The sequence below is a fragment of the Protomyctophum parallelum genome (genome assembly GCF_964188405.1).
Source record: "Protomyctophum parallelum genome assembly, chromosome: 10".
In the NCBI taxonomy this organism is placed as follows: domain Eukaryota; kingdom Metazoa; phylum Chordata; class Actinopteri; order Myctophiformes; family Myctophidae; genus Protomyctophum; species Protomyctophum parallelum.
The window spans coordinates 11,373,429-11,396,624 of record NC_139704.1 but is presented as its reverse complement, the minus strand read 5'-3'; the positions used below and the strand labels follow the sequence as shown (position 1 = coordinate 11,396,624).

The 23,196-nt window shown below is 43.4% G+C and overlaps 1 protein-coding gene across 1 annotated transcript in view; it reads right to left on the bottom strand.

Moving 5' to 3' along the window:
• Window positions 1-1,336: 1,336 nt before the first annotated feature.
• Window positions 1,337-23,196, bottom strand: part of rims1a (regulating synaptic membrane exocytosis 1a) — a gene marked incomplete at both ends in the record, with an annotated part of 107,261 nt that continues 85,401 nt past the window's right edge. The window contains 14 exon segments of the mRNA XM_083775867.1: window positions 1,337-1,558; window positions 2,704-2,843; window positions 3,805-3,906; window positions 4,028-4,128; window positions 4,541-4,697; window positions 7,585-7,617; window positions 8,506-8,714; window positions 9,120-9,280; window positions 9,409-9,513; window positions 9,774-9,870; window positions 15,537-15,602; window positions 17,726-17,809; window positions 20,606-20,695; window positions 22,365-22,442. Coding sequence (XP_083631993.1) covers window positions 1,337-1,558; window positions 2,704-2,843; window positions 3,805-3,906; window positions 4,028-4,128; window positions 4,541-4,697; window positions 7,585-7,617; window positions 8,506-8,714; window positions 9,120-9,280; window positions 9,409-9,513; window positions 9,774-9,870; window positions 15,537-15,602; window positions 17,726-17,809; window positions 20,606-20,695; window positions 22,365-22,442 — 1,645 coding nt within the window.

Below are 23,196 nucleotides of genomic sequence, written 5' to 3'. Positions count from 1 at the left end.
AAAAGAAGAAAACAAACAAAAAATTAAAAATAAAGAAAGAAATAATCGTGCATGCAGCTTGGGGCCGGGGGATGTCCCCGAGTCATGCTGCTCCCTCCAGCTGTGGGTGTGTGGGGTGTGCGTGGGGGGGTTTAAACGTCAAAGGTTGAGGGAGATGGGGATGGGTTGGGGTCAAAGGTAATTCTCCTGCTGTGGGTGTGTGGGGTGTGCGTGGGGGGGTTTAAACGTCAAAGGTTGAGGGAGATGGGGATGGGTTGGGGACGTCAAAGGTAATTCGGGCGGAAATGATCAGGCCGCTTTGTGGGGTTGTCGATCGTTTTCAGGAGCACCATCGCTCGAAGACCCATACATACACACAAGTAGGGAGTCTGCACCTTATGGTACCATCCTGAACTCTAGTAATAAAGAGAGGAGAAATAATACGTAAAAAAAATGATCCAGCATGTAAAATAACAATTAAAAAAGATCTAATTAGTTAATTTGGCCTCTATTTTTGAATCCGCTTACATTATTTTAAGAAGACGAAGACCACCAGAACTCTTTTTTCTTTGGTTCTCCGTCCAAATAAAGGAGTCAAGCTAATCCTTGTGCTTGCTTTCATCTCTTGACAAGGCTAAGAATGTGCATGTGCTGGGCTCCCTTCCTTTGGCAGGTGGTGAAACCATGCCGACTGTTCCCCTCCGGCGTGTCCGCTGTGATGCAGTTACAGCGGTAACAGTGATAGAAGCACCAGTGCCGAAAAAATAAATACAAATAAAAAACAGGATGTGACATCAGCAGCTGTCAAAATGCTGCGTTGCCTATCGCTGTTCGCAGTCGACCTCCAGCATCATTAACACACACATCGCTATGGCCTAACGGTAAGCTCTACTCTGATTGGCTGGGGGACATCTTGCTTCGAGGACTCCCCCTTTTTGTCACTCGTTCGGGTGGGCTGCACAAGAATGAAAAGAAAGGATGAGAGACAGAGAAGGAGAGGAAGAAAGGAGTGAATATTGCAGGGCTCAGCAGCCCAAAGGGAGAAGGAAATTAATGAAAGGAACATTTTGAAAACAAGAGTAGGAGGGAGGAAGAGGAGGAAGAAAGGATGAAAAGTGATTGTCAGACTCCAGCTAAGCTCTGATTGGCTAGTTCTCTCTGTCTCTACCTCTCTCTGCATCTCCGTCTGGCTTTTCATTGGTTGACGGGGCATCTCGTCTTCCCTGGGCGTGTGTTCATGCACTCTGCTTGGGTTCAGGTCCAACGGCTGTGGTCCATTTTTATAAAGATATATCTTTAGGAGGGAGGCAGAGAGGGGAGATTGGGAAGGGTTACGCTGCGGTCGCCTTTCCGGTCACTAGGATCGAACGCCTGGAGGCGGTCCTGAGCTGTCCAATGACGTCTGGGAAGTCAGCCGTGATGTGAGCGGGGCTAACGTGGGGTCCACCAATGAGGACGGGGGAAACAGTTTGTACCAGCCAATCACTGTGCTGGAGAGGTCCAGCTCCTCCAATCGGATCTGTGCCACGCCCATGAAGCATTTGTGGTCCAAGCGTCCATAATCGCCCCACACAATGACCTGCAGGACAAGATGAGGTCAATTAGGTACAATATTGTACAATATATAGACTGTTTAAAAAAATTAAGTTACACCAAGATCATTTAACTCTGAGAATACACATCTTTGTACATTCTCAGAGTTACAATCGTTGTACAATTGGCACACACTCAAAATTTACAAAGATGATTTGACTGTGTAAAGATACTGTAGATAAGATGAGCCAACTCAACCCAGACAGGAGGAAGAGCATTATGCCATGTCTTGCTTTCCTTTATTATAAACAATCTGTTCTGTACATTCCCGCAGTTAAGCAAATTTAGCCGTTTGATAAATGGAATGGAACTATATTTAAAAAAAATACCAACAAACACCACATGGTGTCGCCAAACTAACAAATCCTTCACAGTATGACTTAAAAAAAGAGGACTACATTTATTCAGTATTTTAGCTGTGACGTGAGCGCCCCCTCCTGAGATACTTCCGGGTCCTACTTTTGTGTCGCTTTTGTGTCCCCATGGAGTTATACTGTGACGCTCCGTCGGACTAAATCTAAGAAGAAAACAACCACGAAAGTCTCATTTTACCGCTTTCCTCGCAACAACAAAGCTGCGCTGCTCTCCAAAATCTGGCTGTGACAGGCCGTCTGCCCCACATGGAATACTATCGCCATTTTATTTGATTGTGTCAACTAAATCCTCATTAATGCAAACTAGATTCAACATACTCAAGCCTGCACACATTGTAAATATGCCCCCGAAATATTTTACCGAGCAAATGGACTGTTGCCACCTTCAATAATAATGATAATAATAGTCTTTATTGTCTCCACATCATATATTTTTGTTGTCATGGACACTTGTACAAAACATTAATAATTCTACTCGAGTTGGAAGCATTAAGACCCATTTTAACCCTCTATGGCTTCCTTTCTGAAAAATAACGTCAATTTAAAAAGATTCACGCGTTTAGATATTCTATTTACAATGGGATGCGGACGGGAGCTGGTGCCACTTGGACCCGGACGTAACGTAGCACTACAAAATGACGTCGGACTTAAATACTGAATAGACATAACACACACATGCATCCACAAATGCATGCATGCACATACACAGACATGCACGTGCCCTGTGCACAGACTCACACACACATTGTGTGTTTACCTGTAACACTTTGCCCTGGGGACTCTCCTCGAACAGCAGGTGTTGCTGGTAGAGAGGCTCCAATGTCTTCCGTGCAATCTTGGTTTTCTTTTTGGCTTTACAAGCTCCATTATCCAACAGGTACACTTTCACATAGGGAGCTGGATGGACAAAGGAAGAGAGAGAGAGGGGGTGGGGTGGGGGTGCAGTTAGAGAAGACAGGCTGTGTTCCCAGTCCACCGCAGAAACACAGCAACATTTTTAAACGGAGTGCCAAAATGATCAGAAAGTAAGTAATAATAATTATCTTACACGTAAATCTAATAAAAAAAAGAAACGCCCTGTATCCTTGAGGAAAAGTATGAATGAAGCTCATGTACAGAAGGTAGCAACACTGCAGGCGGTGACATTCTTGTTCTTGAAGCTTCCCCCGTCCAAGCTTGACCAGAACACCACCTGTCACCCATCCCCTCCTCAGTGCTTCATTATCCAACATCATCAACACCTCCACAGCCTGGGGCTGCAACCAATCTCAAGTGAGTCAGAGTTACTCCACTCCTCAAGAAATTGCAATGTTAATAGCCGGGGAGCCACAGGCCACAACGGTTAAGGATTAACCTGTGATGACAATGTGTGACAATTGTGACATGTCAAACTATGGGGTTTTCATGATTCTGAATCTATTCCAAGCATTTGTTTTTGCAGGAAAAACACTCCTTGGCCTAAAAATGGCTGATGAATGAATATCAACATCCTAATACTATTAGGCAATTAACTACCTGTCAGTGGGGAGTGTTGGCTGGGAGGAGGAGTGGGACTTAAGGCCCTACACGTGTCAGTGGTGGGGGTAGAATGTGGTCGGATAACAGGCGATTATAAATATGCACACTCGGATTCGGGTGACAAAAAAGCTCATCCGCTGATCTCTAATTTGCATCCACTATTGTTTGTGTTCAAGATTTAGTTGTGGAATGTGAACGCAAATAAAGATGTTAAATGTGTGTGCATGCACAGACATACTATAATATATAATAATAATAATATATAATATAATATAATATAATATAATATATATATAAATAAATATGTTAAATGTGTGTGCATGCACAGACATACTCGTACCTGGAAGGGATTTAGAGCCAGGTTTGGAAGTAAGGCCTCGTGCCCTGATCACCTCGACCTCCAGCTGACCTTTCTTGTCCATCATACCGATCTGAACATCTCCTATATAAAACAAACACACAAGCCCGCATGCGCACAAAATGGGAATTGTATGGAAATTATCCACGCATCTCAAATAGAATTCACAGAACATTCTGAATAGCAGTGTTGAGCTGTCACTCACCCATGGCAGGCGTGGCCAGTGTTTGTCGACCCACCAACTGGGCGGGGCCTAAGCCATCCAGGAAGTCACTGAACTGACTTTGCATCCCTGAGAAGATTAGACTGAACCACACACACACACACACACACACACACACACACACACACACACACACACACACACACGTGTGAAATGGGACGTTCTGCATAATGAGTACATTTATTTTGGTACTTTAGGTATATTTTGATGCCAATGCATTATTTTTCAAATACATTTTGAATACTGGACAGTTTGAATATTGGAAAAATCTATTCAAGTTGTCATACAGAAGAGCATTTTGTTCTGATTAGGGGAACCGGATCAGTCTCAGAAGTTATGTGACTGCTGCTGAACCAAAATAAGGACCAATATATACAGTATATAAAATAGCTACACCTCAATTGAATCCCTTTGTAATTGTAAGAGTACACACATGGACCATTTGGGTCCATTTGGTTACATGTGTTACACTCACAGACGCGGTGTGGTACATACTTTCCCTCAGAGCTGTAGCTGTTCATGCTGCCGTCTGTGGAGTCTCTGCTGGCCTGTCGGTTCATGGCGGTGCCTCCGCGCGGGAACTCCACCGCCATGCCCGTCTCCACGCTGCGCTGGATGCTGGAGGCTCCCTTACCCTTCTTCCCGGGTGCCTCTGTACAGCGGTCACAAAGGGAACAGAGGTCAGAGGTGACTACATTCGGACCCCTTACCCTTCTTCCCGGGTGCCTCTGTACAGCGGTCACAAACGGAACACAGGTCAGAGGTCAAAACATTCTGACCTCGGCACGCCTGCTAACAATGACCTGCAGGCGTGTCACACAATGAAAGACGTATCAATAATCGTTGCCGTCAGGTGGAAACCAAAATTGTTACTATTCAGGAAATGGAAAATAATAACGTGTGGTCCAATTAATTCAGTTCAGTTATTATTTAGTCACAAGCTTTTGCTAATACTTGAAATAATAAGCTCACAATGAGACGCACCGTGGCACATTGTGAGCTTGTAGATCGGCTATTTTAGCTAGCCTACTAAGTAGGGGATTCATTTACAAACATATATTTTTTAATATGGACATAGCGGCACAAGGTTTCTGCCCGACAGCAAACACATACAATTCTAGTAAAAGTCTGATAACTATGGGACAATATTTGTCAATATCCAGTCCAAACGGTTTTGACATAACTTAGCAACAGATTGACTGGCATTACAGGTCAAATGGGAAATATACATGATTACTGCCAGATCAAATACGCACATCATATTGACCTGGAATAATCACGTATTTTGAAGAAACTGAACCAATTAAGGGAATAAGACCAATCTGAGCAGGGGGGTGATGTCACAGGAGGTGGGGTTTAAGATAAGGATGGCAATAGAGTGATTGGAGAGTGATGATCGTGGAATACAGAGGAAACGCCACCATGTTGGATGTGTGATGTCAAAAGGAAACACTCCGACATTGTAAATTCCTCCATGATGTTCTTTATAAGCTAATGTGAATCCTCTAAAATGAAAGTTGTACCTACAAGTTTATGGCTTCTAAATGACCACCAGAGGCAGTGTATTTAGCACTGGATGCTTCCATCTAGAAGCTCACAAAATGGCCATTTCATCCAGGAAGGTAAGACGTTACCACTCAAATGGTGACTGTGGATTTTACACTTAACCGATGCCTCATCTAGAGCAAGTTAAAACAAGTGATGTTATAGATCAGGGGTTCTCAACGTTTTTGGCTGGGAAATGCTTTTGCCATGTCTCGCGAAATGAAACCTAACCTAAGTTTTATGATAACGTTCAAATTCGTATTAAAACTTAACAATTATGATGTTGCTACATGTATAGCAATAACTAATGAGACAGAGGTATCATCCGGATTCAAAGTTTAAAACAACGTATAGGTTGCACCAGGTATCAATGGGTTAAGCTTCACTTCCTTATACACAAACATGGTAAAGGTTTTAAAAAATAAAAGTAAATACAAGATAAAAAACGTCAACTCTCCAAACATTCCATGACAAACGATCTTTCTCAGACTTGGGATGGAGACTATGGTGGTTAGCATGTTTGTTTATGAAATCTTACAGAATGCAGCCATCTTTAAAGGGATAGTTCAGCTTTATAAGAAGCCTATGTGGTTTGTGGGCGCCATTGAAGTCAATAAAAATGGGTACAAAAGAGCTGGCCCAAAGAAAGACTTAACTTTGAGCCATGCAAAATACTCTTAACTAGAAAGGTGGAGGCTTGGATGGTGGTGGCAAAGCTTTGCCAGCAGCAGGCATGTATAGCAGCATTGGGGTAGCAGTGATCACGTTGTACGAGGGAGCCATTATATAAATGGCCTTGTTGTGACAATGGGCTGTGATTGGTGCATAGAAATGCGTTGGCTGATTATAAAACACTTATTCAATCAATCAGCAGACTTATTACAGCTGGGGCGTATGACTCCCGTGTCCTGCATGAACGAACGCAATGCTTTATTTCTATGAACAAAACATCACAAGCAATGCCTAATAAAACAGTCTTATATTTCAACTTACTTTTTCCCTTATTGGCTTTCACTACCTGCACTTCTGTCAAATGCAAAACACAGACAAAAAACACCTATATTTCCAAACCCTCGTCAAACCAATCGGTTCACAAGAATCATTACATCTTCTTAAAAACAGGAACCATTTCTTTAGGCTACAGTCATGGTGGTTGGAATGTGATGAGAGAACACAGCAAAGTTCACAATTTATACGTACATTTTGATACCAATAATTAATAGTATTTGCAGTAGGCTATTGACATTTGAAGTAGGTCAGGCATGGCTTATTGTCGGTATCAGCCGGAACACGCTAGACCCCTGGGAGATGGAGTCTATCCCCGTAACAATGCTAGACCCCTGGGAGATGGAGTCTATCCCCGTAACAATGTGCTAGACCCATGGGAGATGGAGTCTATCCCCGTAACAATGTGCTAGACCCCTGGGAGATGGAGTCTATCCCCGTAACAATGTGCTAGACCCCTGGGAGATGGAGTCTATCCCCGTAACAATGTGCTAGACCCCTGGGAGATGGAGTCTATCCCCGTAACAATGTGCTAGACCCCTGGGAGATGGAGTCTATCCCCGTAACAATGCACTAGACCCCTGGGAGATGGAGTCTATCCCCGTAACAATGCACTAGACCCCTGGGAGATGGATGCTGAGGTGGAGCACCACACCTACCAGGCTACCAAGTACCAGTACTTCCCCCACGACTTGCCACACCCAAGATGCTACTCATACGATGAGTTGGTGGTGCCCGGGATCGAACCCATGAACTTGCGGCTCAAAGGCGAGAGCTCTACCGACTGAGCTACCCGGACACAAATTGACATTTAATATTTATATATTGACGTGTTATTATATGCTTTTTTCATCTTTTCAACAGCAGCGGCATTGAATTAAAGCATATTCCATCACTTGTACACATTCCATGTCTATCCAGTAACCATCTATCTACTCAACAAAGTAAAGCCCTGTGTTAATCCATCTGTCTGTCTAAGTATGCTTTACCTTTCTGTCTTTTGGCCGCCTTACCCCCCGTCACTTCTGAAATAACACACAACAAACACAAATAAACAACACTGGAATGATTGAACACATAACTGGAATGCTGTGTGACTGTGTGTGTGTGTGTCACAATCACTATGTTCATTTATTTTCCGTATGTATACTGTATATTTGTCTGACAGACTGTCTCACTCTGTGGCTCTTACTACGTCCCTCAGTCAGTCTGGTTGTGTGTGTGTGTGTGTGTGCGTGCGTGCGTGCGTGCGTGCGTCCACATGTGTAACTATACTGTAGCTCGTTGATCTCTTTGTCTGTCAAGCCACTAGTGATGCGCGGATCAAAGCAACACCCACAGGACTCAGATTGGGATTTCAGATTGAGCCATGGGTTCACCCATGGATCAGAGAGGTTGAAGAGCATAGAGAGACTTGGTCAGGGGATGCAGGTCAAATAGGCTGCAGACAACATTGTCACAGCGTAAATTTCAGTCACATTGACGTAATAAACGTCTGCACGCTTTTCGCCCCTTTTTGCGCTTGCTGGGGCTTTTTTGTCTCTCAGCCAGGCAGAAATAGAGGAAAAGAGCGAGAGCTATTCCTCATTAATAGCATTTTCATTTTCATTCAACTACATGTGTAGCAAGACCTTTGCCTGTGCTTTTGAGGTTTGTGGTCTACATAAATATGCTGCCCTTGAGTTGGTAAACATCAATTATAATGCTTTGGCGTGCAGCAAATGTTTGACTTTGAAGTAGTTCTAAATAGGCGGCAGCCCTTTGCTGTTTCTGTGTATCCTGAAGAAGAAATTGTTTAATTATGTTTTGAGAAATGTGATACACCCAGTCGGATGGTCACAGGCTGAACAAAACCTGACCCGCGCATCAATAATGTCTGTCTGTCTGTCTGTCTGTCTGTCTGTCCTGACCTGTCTGGCTGAGTTGGGAGGTGCTGCGGCTCCGTCTGGAGGGAAGGACCGCCACCACCCGTTGGCTGAGGCTGTTGCGGCGCTTCTTCACCCCGTCCAGGCTGAGCGCCGTGTCTGATTGGCTGCCGTCAGCGTGGTCGATGCCGTAGATCTCACCGCTGACGCTGGTGCTCTTCAACATGTGACGACCTGCGGCACGCATGGCACGGCTGGGAGGGATGGAACACACACACACACACACACACACACACACACACACACACACACACACACACACACACACACACACACACACACACACACACACACACACACACACACACACAAAGACATGTAGTCGCAACAATTAGTCGATTGAATCAATTATATAAAATTAAAATAAATCACAATTGTGTGAAGTGAGGGGCGCCTTTTAGAAATATTGGTTATATAACTAACAGGCACGACATACATACAATATCTGTCTGTGTCCCTCTAATGCCATTATATGGAGATCAGCCTGATGTCATCAGTATATCGACTTATCAGTATGATCGGCAGTTCTGACTCTTACAGGTCTGTAAGATGGACGCTCACGGGTCCATTTGGTTCCATTTGTACAAATCAATGTCTACCTGAACCTTCCACGGGGTCTTTCCGACTGTATGGACATGTAGCTGGTGCTGCTGATGCGAGAGGCACTGCTGGTACGAGAGATGGCTGACACGTCGCTGACATCGCTGTCCGAGGACTTGTGGGAGACGTTCTCGCAGCTTCTCCGCTGGTCCTTGTAGAGCTGCTCAGAAAATGGTTCATGTTCAGCCAACATTCCAAATACCCGACAAAGACATTACACGAGGAGTATAGAATACACAGGCAAGCTTCACTGTTAAATGGGGGGGAAAGAGGGAGGGATCGTCTGACCTCCCGTTTGTTTTTGAGGGCTTTATGCAGATCCTGCTGACTGGAGGTCGTGGCCGGAGAGGCCCGGTTGGACTGAACCCTCACGTTCAGCTGCCGCACACAGTCTTCTGATGCCAGGGCTACACACACACACATTATACAAAGACAATGCACATGTCAAAAACACAAAGAAAACAATGCAATGTAGAGTTAGCATGCAGAATTGCTTCTTAAAATTGCATAGTTTAAATTAGCACGTATCGTATAGGCGTCTCTCACACACACACACACACACACACACACACACACACACACACACACACACACACACACACACACACACACACACACACACACACACACACACACACACACACACACACACACACACACAGACCTTGTTCTACAGTGCTGCTCTTGGCGGGGACCTGTGGAAGCTGTCTCACTCTGCGGGCGGAGGACAGAGACGAACCACCTTGAGACCTGGGGACGGAGGGAGGAGGAAGAGGAAGAGGAGGAAACGGGGAGATATGGGAAAGGAGCAAAGTCCGAGTGGAGGAGGAGAGGTAGGAGACAGAAAGAGAGAAATACAGAGGTGGAGTTGAAGAGAGAGGGGAAGGGATGGAAGAGAGAGAGAGAAAGGAGGACAGCAAGAAGGCACATAGATGGATGAAAATAAAGTGAGGGAGATGGATGGGAAGAGATAGAAAGAGGATGAAGAGGGGAAAAAGAAGAGAGAATTGAATGAGACGGTCAGTCTACAAAGCCCAGTATGTATACCACAGCACCAGTCCTATACTTGTTTCAAGGGCTCGGACCAAACACAATGTTTGAGCCACACATTTCAGCAAAAACCCCTCTGATAAAACTACGATTTGACTGAACACAATACAGAACATTCATTGACATCAAGTGATTGCGATTATTACTGGAGGTTGGAAGAACTCACTTATTCCCACTTTCATTATAGGAACATTCTTTCAGTTGTCCCCGCTTGCCTTATTATGCAGAGAAAATGAAACAAAATGTTGTTTGGAAACATCAACATATCCCAGGAACACACTTTTTTGCAAGCTGGGCCTCGGCTGCAAGGCCAAACGGGGCAGAGGGAGCGTCGCCTGTTGCAGCAGTTTGTCCGAATGCATGTTTAGCGAAAGAAGGGAACTACAGTAAACCCTAGTACACCTTTGTCAGTCTGCTGCCATCTAAAGACAAAATACTTGTCTTGGGACACTGTGACATCAGTAACACAGCTCCAGGAAATAAAACAATAATAATCGGTGTGGTGGATTGAAGGTGTGCCAATGTGAAAGCATTGACTTTATAGTCAACAAAATTGTCATCGGCACATTAATCTCTCAAGACAGATTCAGCTCGTTGATGGGTTCCCAGATTGTCAGCACATAAATCTATCAAGATGAGCCCAGCATGTGTTTCACCATCTACTGTATGTTTTGTTTTATTATTAATATTTATATATAACTTTGGCAGCAAACGCACACAAGTGTCCAGGTGTTACAGTACACTATAATAAGCACATTCAAGGCATGTGAGGACAACACAACCACAACATGACGTCTAAAAAAGGTTCGACAGTGTGGGATCCTGTTGTGGGAAAAAAAGCAGCAAATTAATATTCAGACAGTGAAAACAAAGCCGTTGTCATAGGAAGCTTTAAGCAGAAACGCCACATAATGTACCTGCACATGGCTATTTATTCACACCCATTCATAACATACCATACCCAGGGCCATACCAAACCCATACCATGTATTCACGTGAAGACAAAATAAATAGTTAAGAAATCCCACCAGCGTTGACTGTGGACCTCAATGGATTGAACAGTCAAAAAAATAATAATGTGTGGAATATTTCATGTAGCAATTGAAATTAATCAGACCAGCTGAAATGAATCGTAATTACTTCCTGTCAAACAAAAATGTGATTACATCAGCAAGTCCCATGAATCCTGATTTCATTCACCTGTGTGATTCCCACGGCTCAACGTCCCTCTACACGCAGCCTATTCTCATTTTGGACACACTGTTGGGCTGCTGCTACTCTGCTCTGGCCAGACAGTGCATTATGAACTTTCCCGTTTTAACCTTAAACAGAATACTAAAATATGTATCTGAAAAATTCAGGTGAGAAATCGGCAAAGTAAGCAAGCAACAAACTCTGCCTCTCTCTCTCTGCCTCGCGGTGTGAGTGCGGACACAAGGCAAGATCCCATAAACCAAGGTCAAGGTGACAGAACGGTTGGTTGACTTTGATTGGCTGAGACGGTTGGTTGACTTTGATTGGCTGAGACACAACTTTGTTTTCCCCAAGCAATTTCACAATAAAGGTAGAAAAAAGCCATTGCTGCTGGACTTTAAAGGGCTATCATCAGGATAGTTTCAATGCCATCCCTAGTCTAGATACTGTATATATATTAGGGCTAATGGTGCATTAGTAGCTCAGTTTCTTTACTAGTGGGCAGTATTCTGAATTGCCTCCAAAGTTTACAGAACATCATCCGGCCACAGTCATGGCCACCATATTACATGTAGAGACCATTATCATCATCAACAATTAACTTAATTAAATGCACATGGATAGTGATAGGGTCCCTTTAAAGCAGTGCTTCTCATCTCAAGTCCTAGGAGCATGGCAGTCCACTGGGATCCAGATTCCAGATGAATGAAATTAACTGCAAAAGAGACCCCCGCGCACGCACACACAGACACACAGTGACAACACATTCACTCACCTTTACACACACATGTACATACACATCTACACGCTCACACACTGACACCCACACAAAGCCGAGAGCTGTGCCAACAAGACCGACACACAAATACGACATGTATGCAGTGCACGCGCACACACACACACACACACACACAATATGAAGGAGAGAGTCAGTTCCTCTCCACTGGAGGGGATGGAGTGGTCAGTCTGTTGTCGGATTTGTTTCTGTGGGTCGGACTCAATGTACAGTAAGTGTCTGAGTGGGGAAGCAGGGGGGAGGGGAGGGTCCCCTTACCAAGTGGCCGCAGAGGGGCCTTCTTTCCTCTGGAGCCCCTCAGGATGGAGGTGGGCTTAATTTGGACTCTGTCTCTGGCGCATATGCGCACGCACGCACACGCACACGCACACACACACACACAATACAAATCCCATAGAGCCCAGCGACGCAGTGCCAAGCAGCATGCAGAAAATAAACACAAAAATAAGGAAAGGGATAATAAAAGTGGGGACATGGGTGAAGAAATAAAAAAACATTTAAACAAATGATCAAGCAAAGACAAAGCCTGATAAATATGACATCAGCAAAGCTGACAAGCCACATAATTATGCCTATGAAGAGGCCTAAGATAGGTTTATATATCTTAGACTTATTTTAGGATAGGTCTAAGATACAGTAGGTGGCATTGCAAGTTGCCTAAATCGAAAAATGTACCCTGATCTTGAAAAGCACTGCACAAGTTGGTGAATTACATTTGGCAAATTCACAAAATCCTTTTTCTCCTACATTTGGTTTCCTTTTAATACACTTTTGCATCATGGCTAAGAGCTGTGCAGCCTCATCCTGTTCATGTTCAAGCTGCAGTAGTTTTGTGTACATTGTCTCCCTCTCCTGGCAGAGAAAGGTGATGTCAAAACTACAGTAAAGTGTATTAATCAGGCGGGAAATGACATGATAGTTCAGTTGGTGATACAAGCATGAAATTTGGCACATCAAAGGTCATCTACCTTCATATGACCCTAATTAATAATAAACCTTGAGCCACGTCTCCCCCTTAGTCTGCTTGAAAAGTCTGCTTGAAAATGTTGGAATTATGCGTGGTCCGAGGTTCATTATCAATTAGGGTCATATGAAGGTCATCTTGTATTACCAACTGAATTATCATGTATTAAAAGCAGCAATTTCCTACCTGACAATATCTAGTGTAAAATCCACCATAGAGAATAGTTAAAATGATATTTTGTCCTTTGTAATGTTGGTAGTCTGGGAAATGAAGCTAATTTATTTTAGCCTAGAAATCAGACAAATCTCTGATTGCAAAAACAAAGCACCGCTCAGTTGTAATTAGCTTGTCTAATAGGCACGTTAGCAGCGAAGAAAGCTTGACCTGCATAGCAACCGTTGCTAAACTATTTGGATTGGCATCGGACAATCGCTTTTTGGGGTGGGATTTAGTGAAGGGCTAATTGGATTTCACTCCCTCCGAAGTAGTAAGGGACCAATCGGGAACAAGTATGCAAAAAACGGGGCAGGTTTGTCACCACAGGCCTTTTTTATGCACCCCTTGGAAAGGCAGGTTCCACACAGAGATTCCAGACAAATATCTACGCAGTGATATTAGTCTGGCCATGCCAGGCTATATTTATATTATTTTGTGTTCCATAAAACGTAATTCGGTATTTAAGTCCGACGTCATTTTGTAGTCCTACGTTACGTCCTGGTCCAAGTGGCACCAGCTCCCGTCCGCATCTCATTGTAAATAGCAATATTAAAATGTGTGAATCTTTTTACAATTACGTTATTTTTCAGAAAATAAGCCATTGAGGGTTAAAATGGGTCATAATGCTTCCAACTCGAGTAGAATTATTAATGTTCTGTACAAGTGTCCATGACAAAGAAAATATATGATGTGGAGACAATAAAGACTATAATCATTATTATTGAAGGTGGTAACATTCCATTTGCTCAGTACAATATTTCGGGGGCATATTTAGAATGTGTGCAGGGTTGAGTACATTGAATCTAGTTTGCATTAATACTATCTCTAATGGAGGATTTAGTTGACACAATGAAATAAAATGGCAAAAGTATTCAATGTGGGGCAGACGGCCTGTCACAGCCAGATTTGGGAGACCAGTAGCTTTGTTGTTGCAAGGAAAGCAGTATAACTCTATATATACACAGTATAACTCTATGGGGACACAAAAGCGACACAAACAGTAGGACCTGGAAGTAGCTCTGGAGGGGGCGCTTATGTCACGGCTTAAATACTCAATTAAGGCCTGGACAGTTAGCTCAACCGTCTGGGCACCTAGCGAGCGCCAGCCTGATGGTGCGCCACGGGTTCAACTCCCGTTCCCGACGGCCTTTTCTGCGTGTCTTCCCCATCTCTCTCCCCATTTCCTTTCAGACTACTTTCATCCCATCAATAAAGGCAGAAAAAGCCAAAAAAAGAAAGACACATTTCCAACTGTTTGACAGGTGGCTAATTCCTACTGTGAATAGTTAATGTAAACCTCAGAAATGTAAAATCTGAATAAATAATATATTTTTTTTAAACTTAATATTAACACTAACATGCTAATTATGACAACACTGCTAAACATGATCATGTATTAACCACTTAAACCCCATACTTAGTTGACCAGTCCAACCAGGGTTCCGTCATTGGCTCACTCCTTCCCCCCCCCCCCCCCCCCCCTCTACAATAAATATAATATTTGGCTAAAATCTACAAGCGTATGACACATCATGCAGCTTGTAGATCTGCAATTTGAGTCAAATGTTTAATAATAGATGAATATTCAGCATAAATAGGTGAAAATACCAGATCTACAAGCTTGAGGGGAGGGGAAAAGGAGGGGGCCATGTACAGACCTCTGAGGGATCCCGGTCACTTATGTAGGGTACTAGTGTTTAAATCGTTTTTTCTCAACGGCGGGCCCGGGGACTGGGTCCACGTGGTTTTAATTATTATTATTTTACAGTGTAGATTGGGGTCCCAGAGATATACCCCTTAGAGTTACAATGTAGGCATTTAGCAGACACTCTTAATCCAGAGCAATATATAGTAAGCAAGAACAAAAACAAAAACATCATATACATTTAAAAAAAGGTCATCATGAATCATATGTAAACTAAGAACCTAACAGTGGAATATCTATTCTATATAATGAAACTATGCGTATACTAGAGTGCTATGTCTACACAAAATGCTATCCAAGTTGCATAAGTTGAGCCTGCAAACGCCTGTAAGGTCGTCTCGGCTAGGGCAAGTGCTACGGTAACGTAGTTATAGTTAAGCGTCCTTTTGGACCACTGGTGGTCCCCGGACCCAGTGTTGAGAAGCAGTGGTTTAAGTGGTTAGCGGTGAATGGCACTGCGACTCGGCGTGGTGTGGCCTGCAGTGCCTTACCTGCTACTGTCAGGGAGCTTCCTGCCGAAACTCTGACATTCAGAGGCTTCCAGGATCCCAGGCTGCCTGGAGTGGCAGACAGCGAGTGGAGAACGACGACACAGAAACAGAAAACAAAGATGGATGGGGGAGGATGGAAGACAGCATGATGGAGGGATACGTCAGTAGTAAGTACAGATCGAGTTGGATTCTCTTTGGGCATTGATTCTATGAGTTTATGAGCTGGATGAAAAGGAAATAAGGAGTATGATGTGATTGATGGAGGAGGGGGGTGTCACACTCACTCGCTCATTCTTCAACTACTCTGTGTGTGTGTGTACTGTACCTCTTCTTTGCGCGCGCGCGCGCACGCACGCACGCACGCACACACACACACACACACACACACACACACACACACACACACACACACACACACACACACACACACACACACACACACACACACACACACACACACACACACACACACACACACACACACACACACACACACACACACACACACACACACACACACACACACACACACACACACACGCCTATGATGTTAATAATGGACAATATAAGTTACATGTCATTTGCACTGAACTTTTAGCCTTGATCAAAAGCACCTCTTCAGGCACTGGGAACAGAAGACGAGCACACACAGACTGCACACAGTAAAACCCGAGTGTAAATTTAACTCTTGAGACTACTCTCAGAGTTAAATAAACACTCTTGCATTTGAATATAGGGCCAGAAGAAAGAAAAGCTCTTTACAGAGAGCAAACTGAACAGCACCATAATCAACAAACAAACAGAACACCATAGCGGGGGCCAAAGAAACACAAGCTGCATGATCACAACTCGACGTTCAACAACTAAACGTAGACTGCAACAAAAGGGCACCACGCTACAGGACATGTAATCTGCAGCGAGTACAAACTAGAGCAACAGCAGCACGTCACCACAAATGAAAACGGCCATTCGAGTTAACTTGTGCACAGCGTCAGCATCAGAGTGGACAAACAGGAAGGTGTTAAAGAAACAGCGCTAAGCAACATTGTGGTTCTTGACGGGCGTCCTACTACATAACACATTCACTCTCACATGTCCACAGATAATTCGCCACACAGCCGACTGCTAATAGTTGCGCACCGGTGCCACACACTGATGACAGACGATCTGTAAGCTCACAACGCATCGCATCTCAGCTTGCCGTGAGCTTGTAGATCGCCTATCTTTGGAAACCAACACCGCCACACAACTAACTACAAATCAGGCTTCACGGTGAGCTGCAGAGTGCTACACCACCGCATACAAGCATAGCATGTGATTTGTTATTTTATCTTTATCTTTTTTTCTTTCTCTTTGTTTTCAATTCAACATTTAGTAGCTAATTAAATGTATTCCAGTGTCAAGTATTTGGTTTCAAGAAATTTCAGAAAAGAAAAAAAATTACGTAAAAGTAAAGAAATGTAATTAAAGTAAAAAGATTACTTAGCCAAAAAGATTTGCCTACATAATAATTATGAAGACATAAATTTGATGAAAATGTGAAATAAGTCAATCCCTATGCTCGTAATCCTCTGCAGTGTAACAGGAGCCAGTGGTTAGGAGGTATAGCAGAAGTAGTTAGAGGGTTAGGTTTGAGGTTAGTACATTTGCTACCAGCTACTCCACCAGAATCTAGCAGAAGGAAGACAGAGGTAATGGGAGTAAGGATAGCTGCAGACGATACTGTAGTTAGAGCTTGACATTTGCCCAAACCCAATCTGGGAACCCATTCAGTTTAAGAAAACATTTTCTTTAATTTAATAGCCTGCTACTATATTTAACCTCTGGAGGCAAGCTTGTTCTAATGCCTGAATAACAGCAAATCAGGCTTGGCTGCTCCCCTTTATGCTAGTAATTTGCTTGCTTTCTGCTCAAGGGCCTGCCCGCTAAACAGCAATCCTGCAGACAGATTTTCATTACAAATTGAAAATCTGTCTTGAGAGATTAGTCCAAAACCCAATGGGCCCTGACTAAACCCAGGAAATTAAAGTCCAGTCTAACTAAATCCATTGGTTTGGGCTCAGGTTGAAAAATGTGACAAATCAGCCTTTTTAGAGCATGGTTTCGGGTTCATTCAAAATTACTTGGGGTTCGAGTTGGGCGGGGGTCAAGCTCTATGTAGACGCAGTCACCGGGCCAGGTAGGAGTACCTGTCATCTTCAGGAGAGGCGTGTTGGATTAGAATCCTGGGGCTCGCCGGACGCCTCCAGGGCAGAGAATGGTACAAAGGTTTTCTATGTACAGGGAAGACATGACGGCTCAATTTCAATGAAGCTGAACGGTGCCTTCTTGCACACACTATGCTCTTCTCCAAGTAGCCGCATCAACACGGTCTACAACTAAAACCTTTACCACAGACAAAGACCCCTCAACACAAAGATCAGATCTTCTCAACAATTATTTATCCAAAGAGGGCTTTGAACAAAGTATAAACTTTTAAGGAATTTTGTCTAATTTACAACCCAGAGTGAACCTATGTAATACTTTATTTTATTGTGTGATGTATCCTTTATTCCTTCCCCTTGACAACACACGTGTTACCAAAGAGTAAAAGTGAACACCTACACCTTAACAACAGACCTGCTGGACCTACAGTATGAAATAACATGCCGTCGCTGTCGGGTTGAAACCTTGCGTGTCTCATCATCGTACATCATCTCATTCCGGCCAATCAGAATTTGCGTATTCACCTTCGTCTTCAATGTTTGTGTTCCGCAACACTCAAAATTGTCCATTCATTGTCAATGAGATTTAATGTTTGCGTTAGGACAAAATTTGGGTTACACACCTAAAGCTGGACATAGGAGGCCTCCTATTTCCGCTATATAGCGGAAATAGGAGATCTATAAGCCCATTGTTGTTGTGAGCTTATAGATAGATTACAGACAATCTATAGATCTTCAAGAGGGCAAAGCTCCCAGAAACCACAGAAATGATGAAAGCAACGACGTGACTTCCTGTGGGTTTCAGACATCATGTTGATGTTGATGTCATTCTTGCCCAAATATAGATGAGCGGCAGCCCCGGCGGGGACAGTGAATGACTCACGAAATATAAATAAGCACAAAATATTCAGGTATCGACTTCTTCTGCCTACTGGCACCGTGCAGAAATATGGTGCAAACCGGTCCAGTGGTTTGTGAGATTATAGCCGCAGAGAGGCACACAGACAGTCACATGAACACACTGACCCTCTGCTAGACAGCCGGGCCCCTATAGGAACCATGCCGTAAAAAGAACACTAGGTGAACGAGTAAGTCAGCTCAAAACTCTGCCGGAAAAACTTTCCACAAGGGCCTGTTATAGCACCACCACGAGGCTGATTTAGGCAAAACACATTTCTGTAGATTACTCATACACATTTTATCCATACATCACGCAATTCGGAATACACTATGTCCATAGTCATGTGAACAACACGGACCTGTCCGCTTCCCCATATTCCATCGGCTACGATTGCCTTCCAAATTTTGCAAGATTGGTCGATTTTGAACAAAATGCCTCAAATCTTAACACATCGTGCAATTTCCGTGCAATTATGCATGCACATTAGGCAGAGGAAGAAATGCCACTTAAACATTTTCAAATCAGCCTCATGGTGGCGCCATAACAGGCCCATTCCTGTTTTTACCTATAATAACTGCAACGATCTGTGTACATTCCCTGGAGGCCAAGGAAAAACCTTTGCCCTGCATTTTTCGCATCTGCCTGTTTTAGCGTCACCATGAGGCCAAAAACAAATTTCTTTATATTACTCGCACAGATTTTATCCATACATCACGCAAATCATTATACACTATCTCTATAGTCATGTGTTCAACACAGATCTGTTTGATTTTTCAAATTACTCCTACACATTTTGTCCAAACGTCACAGATGCTATTACCTGTGGACCGAGGGGCACTTTTTCCTAGTTTACACTTACAGTATATTTTGTTGAACAAACATGTTGGCCAACAAAAAATACATATTTTCACAAATGTTATACATATAGGAAAAGGATTTGAGAAAGCATAAAGGATGCAACATAAAGGATTAAGTAGGCTTGGGTGGTAATTCATTAATATGGTATATACCCCGGTATTTTGTAATCCTGGCAGAATCCTTTTCACACTGATAAGTGATAAGTGAATTAAATTTGGTATGAAACTGGTGAAATAAGCAGCTGTTTGAGTGGTTTCCCTCAGTGAATTCCCACATGGGCCGGCCAAGTTTACAGTATCAATGACCCAGGTGTATTTGCTTGGACAAAGTTTTTCCATGCAGAGAAAATGACAGCATCTGCGATCAATTAACAAGCATACAATCGTCCTGGCTGATGCTATCCCCTCCTGTCCCCGTTTGTATACAGTTTATAGTACACACTGAGCATTCTCTTTTTCTGAGAATTGTACAATGATTCCGTGACTTTTTGGGTTTGAATTCTATGGAAGAAAACTGCAAATGCTGCAATAAATACAATAGTAAGATACCATATGCCCCTGTGTAATGAGTGCAAGAAAAAAATGAAAAAAATGCATACCACCTAAGCCTATAGGGTAAAGCAAGATTATTCATCATCAGAGTTCTCTGCAGCATCACTTTTAACACCACACTGCCGAAAAACTTCACCTCAGCTGGAATAGCTTTTACATGTGCAGATGTCAAGCAGGGCGCGGGGCATGGCCATTTGGGAGCTCGAGCATGGCTGTGTAAAATAACCATGAACAAGGCTGAAAACAACAGATAGGGCAAGGAGTGTTGGGCACAGCTTGGCTAAGGTTTCGGTGAGGCTGCGGGGCTAAGGAAGGGACTATGCTGTAGCTTACAAGACTAGAGAGAACAGTTATCTATAGGAACAGTGAAAGACCAGAAAGGAAGGAAAGATAAGCGACTACAAGGTGAGAATGACAAACTGACAATGAGGAATAAGATAGCAGAGAAGAAAAGAGGGCTGGGAACTAAAGGATGACAGGGAAGCTGAAGGAGCACAGGGAAAAATAACTGAGAGGGTGGGGTCATGGTTGGTACAGAGGGCACAGGGCTGGTACCTTTCAGACCGTGGTGAGGGGGCATGATTGTCTGGAGTCAGACAGTTGATGCTAGCGCTCCTAACCCTGTCCAGAGAAGGCTGCGGATCACTAGTCACCACCAGAGCACAACATGCCATCCAATGCAGGAAGAGAGAAGAGGAGGAGAGAGGAAGAGGAGAGGGGACAGGAGGAAAGGACAGAACCAAACACAAAGAGAAAACAATGGACAAAAAAAAAAAGTTAGTTTGACAACAGAACCGTGGTTGGTTTGTTGTCATGGAGATGGCTTTGTTATGGAGACCTTGTCGTTGTCATGGCATGTTCTAAGAAACGTTTCTGTCTGAAGACGTGATGTCCTGCAACCAGACATCGAACTTTTGAAAAGTGGGCTGTAGCTGTGTGTGTGTGTGTGTCTTACCTAACCGTAATATCGTCTGTGAATCTGGGAATGCGGTGGTGTGTGATGGAGCGACGAGTTGCCGTGACAACGCTTGACCCCACAGCAACACTCGTCTTTCGACGTACAGGCAGGGCGGAGCTATGCCACGACAACAACAAAAACAAAAACAAACAGCATGCAACCGGAAACGAAAGAAACTGAAACGGGAAAGGGTTTCAAGCTATTTGTTGCTGTGATACTCACATAGAGAGACTGGTCCATAGGACTTGGGGGTCAAATAATAAATGTGCACGCAGGTGTGTGCATGCGTGCATCAATGAGATGCGGGTCGTCTGAAGCCTGATTTATCAGCTATTAAAAGGGATATTTCACTTTAGTTCATTTTATCATCTACTGGCTTATGTCAACACCCCAGACAGTTTTTAAGTTGCTCGATTCAGTATTTACTAGATATTTGGCATCATTTTAGCTGCCCCCTTCCTACACAAACATATAGCAACGTCAAACTCCATTTTAACCATGTTACGACCGGGCTACACTGGGTTGGCTGCGGAGTCCACGGGAGCCCGCAATGGTACGCTGCCACTATAATGAGTGGAACCTGGCTACACTGAGCGCGGGTGCGGTGCGCAGGTTGTGCGTAAGCTCCGCACGTGAATCTTGTTTTTTTTTCCTACGCAAGTGATCTATTTTTCCGTGTGTACGCGGGGGTTACGTAGCCCTTCGCCTCGCCTTCAGAGGGGAAAAAACAGTAAATATCAAACTCCCCGTGGGGCGGACAAATTGTCAATGGTGACACCTACGTAGCTGCTTCCGTTCCGCTCCACCAACGGTACGGTTCCGCTCCATCCCCAGTGTAGCCCCCCGGTAAGATTCATCAAAAACACCTGTCCATGGTTTAGGTGACTGATATTGTCCTAATACGCGAGGTGCCCATGTTTTAAATTAATTTATTTTGATATTATTTTTAATATATAGACCTACATATATATATATTTTTTATGGTGGTTAAAAGGAAGGGGGCAGAGTAGCTAAAATTAATATCAAATATCTAAATACTGAATCGAGCAACATAAAAACTGACTGGGGTGTTCACATGAGCCTGAGTAGATGATCAAAATGTTTTTTTGAAAGTGAAATATCCCTTTAAGTAAGTATCTTTCTCAGGGTGACTTCGACGTAGTCTACGATGTAGACAGGGCGAGCCTAGTACAAACATATTGTATGTGTAAAGTAATTCACTGTGCATGGAGGCTATGTGTGTGCAACTGTGTGCATCTCCATTTGCACATATTTCTTTATGTATCAAATGCAATACTTACAGAGTGCGTTAATTTAAATTGTACTTTGTTGATGACTGTCTTGAACTGGACTTACCTGTAAGTGACCTTGCCGGTGGCATTAAATAAGAGGGGCATCTTAGGTGGCAGTGTGCCACTCTGCCTAGTAGACCTCCTGACATCCACGTGGGTTGTGTGACAATGAGTGTGTGTTTTTGCATACATGCAACATGATAGAACAATACAGAGGTAGGAAAATGCAAGCAAGGTGAGATGAGAGGGGGGAAAATAAAAACGCAAGAGTTGTAATCACTGGAGTAACATTCCTGAATGGGAAAGTATATTTGGACTTATCAGGCTCATTTCAGGATATATAAAATTCACATATTTGGCCTTAAGCTGGCATGTTTATCCACAGTGACAGTCACCGCATGAAATAAGTACTATTTGCTTCATACGTTTCTGAGCTTGAATCTTGTCGTTATTCTAAACAAATCTAACCTATAAAGTCATGATTTATTTATTTATTTTACCGATTATTTCTTCACCAGATGATCTGCTTCTTCAAATAAGGATAATACATTTGATTGATACTGGACTGGTTAGTGGTTAGTGGACTGAAAATGTCTTGAGATGGAGTCCACTGGTAAAGTAGCTCACAGATTTATGAGATATCGTTTGGGCAAGGAGTGCCAGGGGGACAATTGGAACGGAGATCAGAAAAAGAAACATTAAAATCATATTAATGCCAGTTTAACCTCTTTCTTTTTTCTTTTTTTCTTACATTTTTATCCCACGATTTTGTAACCCAGTTTTCTTTTCACCCAGTGCCAATTATCTAATGTAATCCTGGGCGCTACACTTCCTCTGCCAACCTGGGGGGGCAGCGGACTGACCTCATGCCTCCTTCTATGCATGAGGAGTCCAAG